The sequence below is a fragment of the Dreissena polymorpha genome, chromosome 8 (genome assembly GCF_020536995.1).
Source record: "Dreissena polymorpha isolate Duluth1 chromosome 8, UMN_Dpol_1.0, whole genome shotgun sequence".
In the NCBI taxonomy this organism is placed as follows: Eukaryota; Metazoa; Mollusca; class Bivalvia; order Myida; family Dreissenidae; genus Dreissena; species Dreissena polymorpha.
This window is the reverse complement of record NC_068362.1, coordinates 10,530,817-10,547,906: the sequence shown is the minus strand read 5'-3', so window position 1 is coordinate 10,547,906 and position 17,090 is coordinate 10,530,817. Positions and strand designations below refer to the sequence as shown.

The 17,090-nt window shown below is 36.2% G+C and overlaps 1 protein-coding gene across 1 annotated transcript in view; it reads left to right on the top strand.

Annotated features, from left to right (window-relative positions):
- Window positions 1–528: 528 nt before the first annotated feature.
- The window catches only part of LOC127841590 (uncharacterized), a 32,020-nt gene continuing 15,458 nt past the window's right edge, over window positions 529–17,090 (top strand). Inside the window, exons 1-2 of the mRNA XM_052370511.1 lie at window positions 529–874; window positions 9,495–11,270. Coding sequence (XP_052226471.1) covers window positions 9,596–11,270 — 1,675 coding nt within the window. The 5' untranslated portion in view covers window positions 529–874; window positions 9,495–9,595. The remainder of the gene's footprint in view (window positions 875–9,494; window positions 11,271–17,090) is intronic.

Genomic DNA, 17,090 nt, shown 5'->3' with positions numbered 1-17,090 from the left:
TTTTATCTTTTTGCACGTGGAAATGGTGAAACGCTATATTACTCTACAAAAATCTTTTTCATTATTTCAGGTTGGTTCTTACACCAGGAAAACATAAAATTATTTTTTTAATGTATGACTTATATGAATATTTAGGAGTGCCGGCAAGAAATTGATTAATTGTTTGATTGTGTTGTAGGGACAACTGTATATTTTGCAAAAGCTCAATACGTGTTTTTTGTTTTCAAAACTGTTTCATAGAGAGAGAAAGTGTTGCTATAAAGAATGTGTCATGGCCGAAATAAAAAGCTTTCTGATTTGTGTTTGTACACACCAAATATATTTTTCAAATTGCCATGGATGTTAAATTGTAATATTGCTTTCAACATATTACTTTCAAAATATTTATCATATTAATGTTGGGTGAATACATAATTTAAAAAAATGTAAACATTACGATGAACACTTTAAGCTTTTCTGTTACTATATAGTTTAACATTTATGAATGAGAAAGGTTCATGTTTATTGAGAAAAAAACAACCAAACATAGTTCTTAATATAGTTGCAGAATGAGAGAACTTCTTTAAACGACCTGGCTGAGCTGTTGAAAAAGGGCAACCAAACCTTAAAGATGTGAAAAAGCCTGGAGAGCTAATTTATAAACAGATGGAAGAGAACCTTGCAATAGCTGTAAACACATTAGAGGCTAAGATTCAGGGAGGAGAAGTACGCCTTGAAAGCAAGACCAAGGCTGGTGAGTTACGCCTTGAAAGCAATACCAAGGAAGGCGAAGTGCCCATTGAAAGCAAGACCATGGAAGGAGAGTTACGCCTTGAAAGCAATATACAGGCAGTGAACAAAATTGAACAAGAAGAATATGAACGAGGCGTAGCAGGTTTGTAAATTGGTTTGCTTTGTACACAAATTAGTGAAAAGATAAGTATACATGTACATTTTATTATTTTAAACAAGCCATAATTCATTAACAAATATAAGCTCATTTGAGTTACACTTCCGACCTGATCATCAGCGTCAAGTTCTAGTTAACGCCACATAACTTATTTGGCATAGTAAATTTAAGTATAAATAAGAAACATATTTTATCTATGCCAATTAGAATATATCTGCTCGTTACAAGGTAGAAGTCAGTCTTTTTTGCGCTTTAAAACTTTAAATTAAAAGCGTTTGTCTAAATTGACGTACACGTCCAGAAATCCTACTTTCGGTTTTAAAAACGGTACCGTTTGAAACATAATAAATTACTTGCTAACTAGGCTATATATTTCATTTTAGCTATGGCAATTAGAATATGTCTGGTGATTACATGATACAAATCCATCTTTTTGCGCTTTAAAACTTAAAAATAATCGCGTTTGTCAAAATGGACGTATATACATATAGAAATCCTACTATCGGTTATAAAAGCGGTACCGTTTGAAAAATAATAAGTAACTTGCTAACTAGGCTGTAGATTTAATGACAATTTTGCACACTTTCAAATTGCATATATATGTATTGATTTACATGTATGTCATGTCAAGGTCAAAGGCAAAGTGTGTGGTTTTAACAAAATTGCACAAGAAGAATATGAACGAGGCGTAGCAAGTTTGTCATTGGGTTTGCTTTGTACACAAATTCGCCTCAATATGAGCTATACCCCATATACATGTAAATTGTATTACTCTATCAACTACAATAACTGTTTGACGTGCACTTAATATTTGACAAACAATCCATATTTCACAAGCCATATACCGTGGTAGAATATTAGATAAATGAAAAGTGAAAAGTTTTGCACAAACCACTAAATATTTGAATCCATGTATTCGAATTGCAATAATTTCATTTCTATTAAGCATTGATCTATTTACCAAAATTAATAACCGCGACCTTTTTTCTATAAACTGTGTGAAACATTAAAAAGCTTGCTAAACGCAAATTTATCGTTTGAATACGTCATTAAGTAGTGCTGACAGCAAGTTTAGTTTCGTTATCGAATTCAGTTTAGCGTATTGCGGTTTACATTTAAGCATTAGGCGATTAGCAGTTGCAATATTGCAAATTGCAGTTCTAAAACAGACAATATCATAACAAAACACTTGAAAAGTGGAATGCAAATTACCGATAGAAAAGTACATTTACACACATTTCAACAGTGTTCGAATTACATTGTTCATAAAAGATAATAAACAAGCACAACAAGTTTGTAATAATTCACATTAGAAATGGCGCGGCAGAGGCCGACGCGTATCCCCACGCCGCAAGCTACCATGTGTTTAAGTTTTAAGGTTCTAGTGATAATAGTGAAGGAGGAGATAGTGGCCAAGACGGACGGACGAAAAGGCAATTTTGGGTGGGTTTGGCCTATGTGGGCGGGGCCTTGGGGTGGGTAATGTGGCTTGGAGTTTAATTATGCTGAAATAGCTCGGGATCATGACCACCAAACTGGCTTAGATTTTAATTAGGACGAAAAAGCTCGGTATCTTGACCACCATACTGGCTTGGATTTAATGATGATGAAATACCTTGGGATCTTGATCAAATAGATTGGGGTCTAGGCCGCCAATCTGGCTTGGATTTTAAGTATGCTGAAATAGCTTGGTGTCTTGACCACCAAACTACCTTGGATTTAAATTATGCTGAAATAGCTTGCGGTCTTGACGGCAATCTGGCTTGATTTTAATTATGCTAAAATAGTTCGGGGTCTTGACCGCCAATCTGACTTGGATTTTAACTATGCCAGAATAGCTCGGGGTTTTGACATCCAAAATGGCTTGGGTTTTAATAATGCTTTAATAGCCTGGGATCTTGACTACCAAACTGGCTTTGATTTTAATTATGCTGAAATAGCTTGGGGTATTGACTGCCAATTTGGCTTTGATTTTAATCATGCTGAAATAGCTCGGGGTATTGACCGCCAATCTGGCTTGTATTTTTATATGTGCCGAAATAGCTCGGTATCTTGACCACCAAACTGGCTGGATTTTAATTATTCTTAAATCGCTTGCGGTCTTGAACGCTTATCTGGTTTGGTTTTGCTGAAATAGCTCTGGATCTTGACCACTGAACTGGCTTGGATTTAAATTATGCAGAAATAGCTCGAGGTCTTGACCGCCAATCTGGCTTTGATTTTATTATGCTTAAGTATCTCAGGATCTTGACCACCAAACTGGCTTGGATTTTAATAAGCCCGAAATAGCTTGGGGTCTTGACCACAAAAACTGCTTAGATTTTAATTATGCTGAAATAGCCTGGTGTCTTGACCGCCAAAATGGTTTGGGTTTTAACAATACTGAAATAGCTTGGGATCTTGACCACCAAACTGGCTTGGATTTAAAGTATGCTGAAATAGCTTGGGGTCATAGCCGCCAGTCTGGCTTGGATTTTAATTATGCTGAAATAGTTTGGGGTCTTGACCTCAAATCTGTCTTGGACTTTAATTTGCCGAAATAGCTCGGGGTCTTGACATCCAAAATGGCTTGGGTTTCAATAATGCTGAAATAGATTGGGATCTTGACCACCAAACTTGCTTGGATTTAAATTATGCTGAAATAGCTTTTGGTATTGACTGACAATCTGGCTTGGATTTAAATTATGAATTAGCTCGGGATCTTGACCGCCAATCTGACTTTGAATTTAAATATGCTGAAATAGCTCAAATCTTGACCATAATATGTTAAGTATTAATTTGAAGTCAATTTGTGAATAAATGAAGAAGTTATGTTAAAACAAAATTTTTGGTGGGCGTGGTCTGTGTTGACGGGGCGCCCCAGGGTTGGTAATGGAGCCATGCATAGTTGAGATTGACCGTATTGTCATAAGAGATGTTTATTATCATTTCGAAGTAAATCGGTGTAGAAATGAAGAAGTTAATGTAAAATAACATAAAACAAGGATATCAGTAAAAGTGATGGATGCTCCCCAATGATGCTTTGTCGATATATTGTTTAACTGTGTTGAAAAAAAAGTGTGACCTTGAGAAAATCAATTATTAGCCTCGGTGACCTTGGCACCAGTGACCTCAAACCTCATCAAAAAGGTAGAGGTTCATGCAAGGTACCTACATCCCATATATATAAGAGATCGGTCAAATATTGAAGGCGCTATGAGAAACTTTAACCAAAGTGTGACTTTGAGAAAATCTATTATTAGCCTCATTGACCTTGACCTTGACACCTGTGACCTAATCAAAATGGATAGGTCCGTGCAAGGTACCTAAATGGCAAATATGTTAGAGATCGGTAAAATATTGAAAGCGCTATGAGAAACTGTAACAAAAGTGTGGCGGAAAATCTATTATAAGCCTCGGTGACCTTGACCCCAGTGACGTCAATCCTCATCAAAAGGTTGAGGTCCATGCAAGGTACGTATATGCCATATATGTAAGAGATGGGTTAAATATTGAAGGCACTATGAGAAACTGTAACAAAAGTGTGATGGACAATCTATATTTACCCTTGACCCCAGTAAAGTCAAACCTCATCAAAAGTTAGAGGTCCATGCAAGATACCTACATGTCAAATATGTAAGAGATAGGTAAAATTGAAGTCGCTTTGAGAAACTGTAACAAAAATGTGACGGAAAATCTATTATTAGCCTTGGTGACCTTGACCTTGACCCCAGTGACTCCAAACGCCGTCAAAAGGTAGAGGTCCATGGTAGGTACCTATATGCCAAATATGGAAAAGATCGGTCAAACATCGAAGGCGCTATAAGAAACTGTAACGGAAGTGTGACGAAAAATCTATTTTTAGCCTCAGTGACCTTGACCTGACCCCAGTGACGTCAGACCTCATGAAAAGGTAGAGGTCCATGCAAGGTACCTAATTGCAAATTATGTAAGAGATCGGTAAAATATGAAAGGCACTATGAGATACTGTAACAAAAGTGTGACAGAAAATATATTATTAGCCTCGGTGACCTTGACTTTGACCCCAGTGACGGCAATCATCATCAAAAGGTAGGGGTCCATGCAAGGTACCTACATGCCAAATATGGAAGAGATCGGTAAAATATTGAAGGCGCTATGATAAATTGTAACAAAAGTGTGACGGAAAATCTATTATAAGCCTCGGTGACCTTGACCTTGACCCCAGTGACATCAAACCTGATCAAAAGGTAGAGATCCATGGACGGTACCTACATGCCAAATATGGAATAGATCGGTAAAACATTGAAGGCGCTATGAAAAACTGTACCATAAGTGTATCGAAAAATCTATTATTAGCCTCAGTGACCTTGACCTTGACCCCATTGACGTAAAACCTCATCAAGAAGTAGGAGTCCATGCAAGGTACCTACATGCAAAATATGTAAGAGATCGGTAAAATATTGAAGGCACTATGAGAAACTGTAACACAAGTGTGACATAAAATGAATTATTAGCCTCGGTGACCTTGACCTTGACCCCAGTGACGTCAATCCTCATCAAAAGGTAGAGGTCAATGCAAGGTACCTACATGCCAAATATGGAAGATATCGGTAAAATATTGAATGCGTTATGAGAAACTGTAACAAAAGTGTGACTGAAAATCTATTATTAGCCTCGGTGACCTTGACCTTGACCCTGGTGACGTCAATCCTCATCAAAAGGTAGAGGTCCATACAAGGTACCTACTTGCCAAATATGTAAGAGATAGGTAAAATATTGAAGGCGCTATTAGAATCTGTAACAAAAGTGTGACGGAAAATCCATTATTTGCCTCGGTCACCTTGACCCCAGTGACCTCAAACTGTATCAAAAGGTAGAGGTCCATGTAAGATACTTACATGCCAAATATGGAAAAGATCGGTAAAGTATTGAAGGCGCTATGAGAAACTGTAACAAAACTGTGACGGAAGTAAGGAAGTAAGAAATGAACCCCAAACTGGCAACTATATGCTTCCCAAAGAAAATCACGATAAAGTATACGGTGCAAAACCTTCATATCAGCGTATTAATGTGTACTTATTATATAGAAATACTATTTGACAAATTCCGAGGACAATATGAATGCATTGTGTTCATATTTTGTGCACGCTGAGGTAACATTAAGAATGTTATGTTCACATAATATTAGGGATGCAAGAAGTTAACCGGTTCACCGGTTAACCTACCGAAACGTCCATTTAAACAGTTTCATTTTCGGGAAAAGGTTAACCTGAATTATTTTTTTTATTATGCTTTTTAATGGAATCGTTCGTGCGATTTTACGTCTTGCGTGCGATATACTGCCAACTTGCGCTGGCGTCAAATTAGAAAAAAAATATGACGCTCCATCAACAGTAATAAGTAACGTGTCAACAAATAATAAAACAAAAAATCAGTTACTTTGGGATTACAGACAGAGGAGATGTGTTGATAATCGCGCTGTTTTATTTTATTCGCTAAAACTAGCGAACAGCGGGGATAGAGGGCTATTAACGAATATGTAATTGACACATTTATCTTACACGCGATAAGAATCAGCTTGAGACAATTGATGGCTTATTTCGATGTTTTGTTAATACATATCAACACTGATTGCACACGACAATTTTACCAAGAATTGCATTCGCAGTTAAAAACTTGTCGTGTTAACGTCGTATTCCTTTCTATCAGAAATTAATATTATTATTATTAATTTACGTCACCAACGTTGCCATCACTATTGTCTGGGACAATTTTTATTTAACAAAGCATTTTATTAAACTTATTTTATTGATAATTATTATTTAAAATCTTATTTTAAAAAGATTAAATTAAATTTAGTATTTGTGCGATTGCTTAAAAGTTGCGCTGTACGGTGCGTTAACAAAAATGCGATGGCGACCCGTTGACATGGTGATGTAAAAAAATACAAAATAAACTACGTTTTGCATAAATTTCGCATGTAGCCCGAAAGCTTTTGTCCGTGTGATTGACATCCGTGCCATCGGAGCAAGTGTTTTCGAAAACAGGTCGTCTTGTTACCAAGGCTCGCATCCAACTAGAAAAAAGCGTTATTTTCTTGACTAAATGAACCTTGTTGTTTTGTGCAGATTCTGCATATTAAGTTAGGTAAATTAATTTTAGTTTAAACATAGCAACATAATGAACAAAGAAACACAACATTATTGCGAGCGATGCTACGCGAGCGCAATATAAGCGGCCCAACCAAAAATAAATTAATGAAACGTAAAAATGAATAGTGTGTAGTTCTAACACTTTTTAACTTATATGCTTTTATGCAGGAAAAAATAAATACAAAATAAAGCATACATAAAAAAAAATATTAAAATAAATTGTATAATACATTTTTATTAAGAAACTGTTATGTTATCGGTTAATAACCGGTTACGACAAACGGTTAAAAGGTTAATGTTTTTTGTCCCTACATAATATGTAATAATATTAAAAAGTTATTACATTTTTGTTTTTAAAGTTGAGCCTCTTATAGGGACCCATTCCTAATGGGTTATGTTTTGCCTGCAACATTTTTAGCTCACCTGAGCAACTCACGTTGTCCTCAGGTAGCACATGGTGAGCTTTTGTGATCGCCTTTTGTCCGTTGTCCGTCGTGCGTCGTGCGTCCGTCGTCAACATTTTGCCTTGTGAACACTCTAGAGGCCACATTTTATGTCCGATCTTCATGAAACTGGGTCAGAACATTTGGCTCAATTATACCTCGACCGAGTTTGAAACTAGGCCATGCTGGGTCACAAACTGGGTCACTAGGTCAAAAGAAAGCAGTTTTCTTTTCTATATGTATATAGTGAAAACATGTTACCACTCTAGAAGTCACATTTTTGGTCCAATCTTCATGAAATTTGGTCTGAATATTTCGTTCCTATATACGGCGGTTGAGTTCGAATATGGTTCGGATCGGGGAAAAAACATGACCGACAGGGGGGTCTTTTTCCTTATATGTATATAGTAAACAAACTGGTGAACACTCTAGAAGACACATTTTTTTTCCCTAAATGTAATTAAATTTGGTCAAAAATTGGTTATGTGGATATCTGAAACGAGTTTGAAAATGGTCGTGATCAGTGGAAAAACATGGCCGGCAGGGGGTGGGGCAGGTTTCTCTATATGTATTTAGTGAACACATGTGAACAGTCTAGAAGACACATTTTTTTGCCCAATCTTCATGAAATTTGGTTCAAACATGTGTTTCCTAGATACAAAGGATGCGGTCGAAAATGGTTCGGATCGGTTAAAAAACATGGCTGCAAGGGGGGGTCTTTTTTCTTATATTTATATTGTAAAAAAGCTTTTGGACACTCTAGAAGTCACATTTTTGCCCAATCATCATGAAATTTGGTCACAAAATTGGTTGATATCTCGGAGGAGTTTGAAAATGGTCGTGATCAGTGGAAAAACATGGCCGCCAGGGGATAAGGCAGTTTTCGATATATGTGAAGACATGTGAACAGTCTAGAAGACACATTTTTCGCCGAATCATTATGAACTTTGGTCAGAACATCAGTTTCCTAGACGACGGTTGAGTTCGTAAATGGTTCGGATCGGTGAAAAAACATGGGCGCCAGGAGGAGGGGGTCTTTTTCCTTATATTTATATAGTCTGAAAAGCTGGTCAACACTCTAGAAGTCACATTTTTTGTACAATCATCATGACATGGTAAAAACATTGGATTTATGGATATCTTGGTTGAGTTTGAAAATAGTTGTGATCTGTACAAAAACAGGTTCGCCAGGGGTGGGGCAGTTTTCTATATATGAAAATAGTGAAATTATGACTGTGAACAGTCTGGAAGACAATTATTTTGCCCAATCTTTATGACATTTGGTCAGAACTTGTTTTTCCTTGATACGACGGTGAGTTCAACAATGGTTTTGATTTATCTAGTTAAATCACCGCCGGGGGTCATTTTCCTTAAATTTATATACTAAAAAGCTTGTGAACACTCTAAAAGTCACATTCTTTGGCCAATCATCGTACAACTTGATCATAACATTAGTTTTTTTATATGTCAGATGAGTTTGAAAATGGTAGTGATCAGTGGAAATATATGGCCGCCAGGGGATGGGGCAGTTTTCTCAATATAAATATAAGAAGCATTTTGCTTATATATATATATATATATATATATATATATATATATATATATATATATATATATATTTTAATCTGGGTATTAAAACATGGCCGGCATGGTGGGTGGGATTATTTTCTATATAGGCCTATTGTGAATACTTTGGAACACCTTATTTTTAAAGTCAATCTTGTCATACCAATAATTTGAAATATTTACCAATAATTTGATATATTTGCTGAAGAGTTTTAATCTTTGCTTCTTTCCATCTAAGTCTCTTAAGTGAGAGACCAGGGCCCTTTGGGGCCTCTTGTTATATCTGTGTTGATACTACTATATACAGACTTGCGCACTGCGCAACTGGGGACAAAACAGATCTTTAATGGTTACACCAGTTTTTATAAAATTGATTAATATTTTTACGAAAATATATTACGTATTTAATAATGATTAATATAATAATGAAAAGTCTTATGTGTTTTAATGTATAGCAAATTATGTTCCCATAAATGATTTCAGAGATGCTTTGAGCTTTGACGAAGGATTACAGGAAACGTTTCTGCCACGTAAATACCTTCCCATTGGATGACTGGGCTGAGGAAAAGTTACTTGATATTTATATGCCACCGAATATAAAACTCATGAATAAGGAAAGAGGGTTTTTCAAGAAAACTGATGAACAAATTTCTACATACCAACATTTGTTTTTATCGGATACCAAACCTAATCAACATATATTTATTCAAGGGGAAGCAGGCTTTGGGAAATCTACTTTTCTTTCAAAATTGGTCATGGACTGGTGTAAAATTGCATCAGAACAATCATTCGTGACGATGCTGCCAATGGATGACAAGACCACAAGTTTCAACTCTAATACACAGATGAGAGACTCTAATGTATTTGACGATTTAACGTCTCTGAAAGACTTTAAATTTGTCTTCCATGTACAATTAAGGGAATCTGTTGATCAGTTTGATATCGGAAAAATTATAAATGAGCAGATAGTTGACTGTATATACTCACATAAAAAAGACCGCAAAAAGGCATACATACTATTGAATGAGATCATGAAACGTGAACGTTGCTTGGTATTACTGGATGGTCTAGATGAATGGATCGGTACGGGTGATCATCACAACCTGCCAATACTGCTTGAAGTACACAGTCATTGCGTTTTGTTGATAACTACTCGACCTTGGAAGATTACAGAAGCAAAAATACTTGATTCGCAGATTGACAAACTGCTGCAACTTGATGGAGTGAACAACGTGTATGAAGTGAGCAGAACAATCCTGGGGTGTAGGAAAGATTGTAAGGATGGACAAGATTTAGACAAAAAACAATCTGAATTTGAATCTTATGTACAGAAATTTGGCTTGTTAGAGCATTTGTACTCCCCGATGATGATGTGTTTGATTGTACAAATGTGGGCAGAAGGAACTGAACTGAAGGGCTCTAAGTGTGAAATGTACAGCATCTTGCTTGAAAGTCTTTTCAAGAAGGCGAAGAGCACAAATAAAAAATGTCCAGTGCCACCTTTTCGTTGCTTCACAGGGACCGAATACATACAACCCAATATTGAACACTTGAATAGACTTGCTGAAGCAGCATTTTATTTGTTGTTTGCAGATAGACAGGAAAAAGCTCTGGTATTCACCAATGCGGATCTAGAGACATTCAATTTAGGTCAACTAGATCCAGACAACTTTGCACTGAAGTCCGGTATTTTATCAGCGACACACAAGGCACCTGCATTAAGACCATCTTCATCGTTTTCATTTATTCATAAGAGCATTCAGGAATTCCTGGCTGCTTATCATATTGCATGCAATACCAATCTGATTGATGAAGTCATTTCCGGATACCTCACATGCCACAAGGGTGCATATCTGGGCATATCCCAGGTGTTCATCTTTCTCTGCGGACTGAACATGTCGGCTGCAAATAAGCTTTCTGGCATGATGGATGAACACGATGTTGGTTGTTTGCAACCAATGATTCAATCTGGGCTTCAACACGTCATACTAGCAGGATACAGAGAAGCTGTTGCCAATCAGCAAAAGGATATTGTACTCAAACTCAGTGGGTACTATTTAGACTTTGATTACGACATACGAGACCTGCACAGCATATGGACAAATAACGGGTCCAATGTCTTGGCCTTGAAGATAACTGTTCCTGACAGTCAAAGTTCACCTACAATAGGCGAGTCTTCATCTCATATTGAGTTTGACCTGTCATCGTGCATCAAGCTGAAATCATTAGAACTAAATGGAAACGGCATACTGCTTACTGGTAATTATAAACTTAGTATTGACTTTATCAAATAATTTCTTAGTTGTGGCGTTGTGTTTTAGTTTACTCGTGGGTTAATATAAATCTTAGTCTAATAAACATTTGCAGGACTTAACATTAACAACAACACTGTAATAGGCAGTTCACATGATATAAAAACGTTAAAAAATTAACAACATGAATTTCCATTATTTCAAACAGCACTTAATAAAGAAAATCAGATTACACTATTCCTGTGACCTTGATGATATGCATCAGTTTTGGTGTTAGCACAGCAGCAAAACGATAAATCAAACTTACTGTAAAAATCTTAATGACATGTACAAGCTGAGTGTTTCCATAACATCGTTTTCCTCTTTACTTTGGGGATATTACCAATACCGGTCAATTTGCGTTTTTTTTCAGACCATTATGGAATGAAAGTACGTTCTTCAAATGTTGTCAATTGGAATTCAAATCAATGAATAATATTAGTATATTCTTAAAAGACACAACTGTTCCGTTTATATTTGTAAAATTATCAAGGTAAGAAAAACATATAATAACGCGCGGCTTAAAATTGTATAATTTTCAATTTTGTTCCACAACTTGCATCAGGGACAGAGGTTAACATATAAATGTATTTTAGACTCGACCACCGACAATGATACTGTCCTCAATTGTTAAAAGTTAACGAATCATTAAACTATGTAAGATATTGTATTAATTTGGGGTTTTCGGTATTGTTTGTTTTGATTTATTATGTCTGTTCTGTTTACACTCACAAAACCGCGGTACTTTTCTCACAGACAATTTATAAAATGAACAACGAATTGTAATGGACGCCAGTCGATATTAGCGTCGTCAAAGGCAAAAACCTTATTCGGCGGATAAGTCTAACTGATATGCATTGCAATAGAAATAAGAATAAAACAAAAAAAAAAACGGAAGCAAATTGTTGATCTATTAAGGTACCTTTTTAATTTACCTGACCACAACGTGGCAAAGTTCGAATCTGGGTCACGCGAGGTCAAAGTCTAGGTCACTACGCCAAAATAAAGAAAAAGCTTGCTAACACTCTAGAAGTCAGATTTATAGTCAAGTCTAAATTAAATTGTGTAACAACATTTTCCAGCTGAGTTCCAAAATGGTTCCGCTTGGTTGAATAATCTGGCCGCCAGAGGCCTAGGCAGTTTTCCTTATATGATAATAATTAACAATTGTTAACACTTCTGACGCCAAATGTAAAGTCTAGTCTGCATGAAAATTGGTCCGAACATTAGTTCTATCGAGGTCTCGGCTTAGCTCGTGAATGGCTACTTTTCGTTGAAAAACATGGCCGTACTATTTCAACTTTGATAACGACATACCAGACCTGCAAAGCATATGGACAAATAATAAGTCAAATGTCTTGTCCATGTATATAATATATATATATAATAATAATAATATATATATATATCCCTGCCAGACAGAGTTCACCAACAATAGGCGAGTCTGCGTCTCATATTAAGTATAACCTATCATCGTGCATCAAGCTGAAATCATTTGTACTAAATGGAAACGGCATATTGCTTAGTGGTTATTTTAAATATAGTATTGTTTTTATCAAATACCTTCTTAGTTGTGATGTTGAGTTTCAGTTTACTCGTGTGTTTATATTAATCTTAGTCTGATTTGCAAGGTTTAACATTAACAAAATAGTTTAATATTAGTTTGGTGCTATCACAGCAGCAAAACGATTAATCAAATTTACTGTAAAAATTGTAATGGCATGTACAAGCTGAGTGTTTCCATAACATCGTTTTCTTCTTTACTTTGGGAAATGTACCAATACCGGTCGAATTGGGGCAATTTGCCTTGTTTTCAGACCAATATGAAATGAAAGTACATTCTTTAAATGTTGTCAAGAGGATTTCAAATCAATAAACTAGATAAGCATATTCTTAAAAGAAATTGTTCCGTTTATCGTTTTAGCTCACCTGAGCTAAATGTGATTACGGTGAGCTTTTGTGATTGCCTTTTGTCCGTCGTCCGTTGTGCGGCGTCAACATTTGCCTTGTTTACACTCTAAAGGACATATTTATTGTCCAATCTATATGAAATTTGTACAGAAGATTTTTCTCAATAATATCTTATAGAGTTTGACAATTGTTACGTTTGCTTAAAAAACATGGCTGCCAAGATGCGGGGCATTTTTCCTTATATGGCTATAGTAAAATTTTGTTAAAACTCTAGAGGCCACATTTATTTCCGATCTTCATGAAACTAAGTAAGAAGATTTATCCGAATAATATATTAGACAAGTTCAAAAATAATGCCGGTTGGTTGAAAATATGTCCGCCTGGGGGCGGGGTATTTTTCCTTATATGGCTATAGTAAAACCTTGTTAACACTCTAGAGGCCTTATTTATTTTCCGATCATCATGAAACTTAGTCTGAAGATTTATCCCAATAATATCTTGGAAGAGTTCGAAAATGATTCCTGTTGGTTGAAAAACATGGCCACCAGGGGGCGGGGCATTTTTCCTTATACAGTTAAACCTGTGGTAAGCAGCCAGTGAATGGACATACCCAAACTCGCTGCACACGACAGGTTGGCTGCTTAGCACAATTTAAGGAAGTTGAGGGTCAGCTGAGCAAAATTAAAAGGTATTCAATCCTGTTTTATTATCAATGTCTTTACCTTTGAAATATGATATAAACTGTCACAGTGTTAAACTAACGACAATTTACCACGGGATCCGTAGTTCAAGATTTGTTCACATGAAAAACACTTGGCCTTGTCAGGAAAGTCGATGTTTCGTATCGATTCAGAATTGGTATTGCTTTCTTATTTTTATCCACTGTTGTTTCTAACCATTCCCATAAAAAATCACTTATGTTTGAATCTGCGAGATTTTGTGAGATTCGTTCGTTCTTTACGTAATTCTGATTTTCACTTCACAAAACGCCATTTACAAACGAAACAACAAAGAAATACCAAACACTTTTAAAGTCCGATTTTAATTGGAAGATTGGAAAACTACAGCCAATGACATCGCTCTTTACAAAAATGCTTAGGCAAAATCTACCAGTGTCATATGCAGAAATGAACGGGCGGACCAGAACTGGTCACAAAAGGCAGGTTGGCCGCTTAGCTCATAAGGACATGCCCTCAGGTTTAAATGTATAGCTATGGTAAAACCTTGTTAACACTCTAGAGGCCACATTTATTGTCAGATCTTCATGAATCATGGACAGAAGATTTGTCCCAATGAAATGGTTCCGGTACGTTGAAAAACATGGCCGCCAAGGAGGCGGGGCATTTTTCCTTATATAGCTATAGTAAAACTTTGTTAACACTGTAGAGGCAACATTTATTGTCCGATCATCATGAAACTTTGTCAGAAGGTTTGTCCAAAGAAATCTTGCAATGTTTTAAAATGGTTCTAGTTGCACGAAATAAATGTGCATCAGGGGGCGGGGCATTTTTCATTAAATCGCTATAAAATATGGCTTTTGTAAAACCTTGTTAACACTCTAGAGGTCACATTTATTGTTCGATCTTAATGAAACTTTGAAAGGGGATTCATCCTAATTATATTTTAGAGGAGTTTGAAAATGGTTTTGGTTGGTTGAAAAACATGGCCACCAGGGGGCGGGGCATTTTTCCATATATGGCTTTAGTTAAACCTTGTTTACACTGTAGAGGCCAAATTTCGTCGCTTGATTGCTATAGTGCTCTAACTACCAATTTCATTTTTTGGAGAAAAACGAATTTAAAGGTTTAACCTTTATTTTCTCACTTATCTATGCACGTATGTGGACAACAATATATCGGAATGTTTATCAGCAAACGGAGAATATGAATATAATTAAATATTTACTTAAGTAAATTATATGTTAATGATATTTGCAATTTTATGTATGGAGAAAGAGCATTCTGCTTAAAAAATATATTAATCGTTAATTACTATGCTCTAAGTCCCGGAGATGGTGCAGTACAGCATTCACCCGTTTGTAAAAATGTGGGAGATGGAGCAAAATAGAATCGAACAACTTCTTCTGTATTTTATACAAAATGTGGGAGATAGAGCAAAATGGTATCCAACAACTTCTTCTGTGACGACTGAATCTTGATTCCGATTACGTCATATTAAAGATCTTGTTCTCACTAACACAGCGATAAAAAAAACTCATTTTTGAAAAAATGGAGATAGCAATCAAGCGACGATGTTTGTCCGATCATCATGAAACTTGGCCACTAGAATTGTTCCAATGAAATCTTAGATGAGTTTACAAATAGTTCTGGTTGGTTGAAAAACATAGGCACCAGGCGGCCGTGCAGTTTTCCTTATATGGCTATAGTAAAACCTTGTTAACATTCTAGAGGCCACATTTATTGTCTGATCTTCATGAAACTTGGTCACAAAAACTGGACCAAAGATATCTTGGACGATTTCAAAAATTGTTCCAGTTGGTTGAATAAAATGTTCACCATTGGGAGGGGCATTTTTCCTTTTACGGCTGTTGTAAAAACTTGTTAACACTCTTTATGTCACATTTATTGTCCGATTTTCATGTAACTTGTTCAGGATATTTGTTTCAATCATCTTTTGGATGTGTATCAAAATATATCCGGCCTGTTGATGATGCCGCCAGGGTGTTCACTATTCACGAAACTTGGTTAGACTATTTGTTCTAATTACATCTTGGGCTGCACATAATATCGGGTAAGCGACTTTGGGCCTTTCAGGCCCTCTTGTATAAATTGTTTTTATTCCCAAAGTATGTCGTATCTCTGGTTGAGATATCTTGACCAGTTTCCACTCAGAAGCAAAGTGAAAATGGCTATGTGACAACAGCATAAAACCAGAACAACCTGCGATTAACTCGCAGTCCTTTCAGGTTTTATGCTGTTCGCTGCTTATCAGTATCTTAGGTTTGGAAATGAAGCCTTTAAAACTTGATTTAAGTAATAAAGGTCTTAAATAAAATTTAACTTTCTTATGGATCACAAATGCGTAAAAAAAGGTTTCAAAGTGGTAAAGGGTTAAATACTATTAAATACTTTTTTTACACACAGTCACTTTTTACACAATTTAATAATAGAAAACAGAATCATACTGATGTTGGCACTGGGTGAGGTAAGGTTATTGGTGAACTAAAGACACATAAAATGGGACAATAACAGTTTTGTCTTGAACATTTGCTGTACAAATTGGCAAATAGTCTTCCCTTTACTGTGTAACTATGCAGGCTAATGTATGCAATTGATTTACATTTGAACTAGAAATGGTGCGGCAAGTTTGGGTGGGTGTTGCCTATGTGGGGGGGTCCTGGGATGGGAATTGTGGCTTAGATTTTAATTATGCTGAAATATCTCGGGATCATGACCACCAAACTGGCTAACATTTTAATTAGGCCGAAATAGCTCAGGATCTTGACCACCAAACTGGCATGGATTTAAATAAGGCTGCATCACTTGGGGTGATGACCACAAAACTGGCTTAGATTTTTATTAGGCTGAAAAAACTCGTTAACTTCACCACCATACTGGCTTGTATTTAAATGATGATGGAAAAGCTTGGGATCTCGATCACCAAACTGGCATGTATTTTAAAAATGCTGAAATAGCCCGGGGTCTTCACCGCAAAAATGGCTTGGGTTTTAATTATGCTGAAATAGCTTGGGGTCTTAGCCGCCAATCTGGCTTGGAATTTAATTATGCTGAAATAGCTCGGGGTCCTGAGCGCCAATCTGGCTTGGATTTTAATTATGACGGAATAGCTCGGGGTTTTGACATTCAAAATGGCGTGGGTTTTAATAATGCTAAAAAAGCTTGGGATCTTGACCACC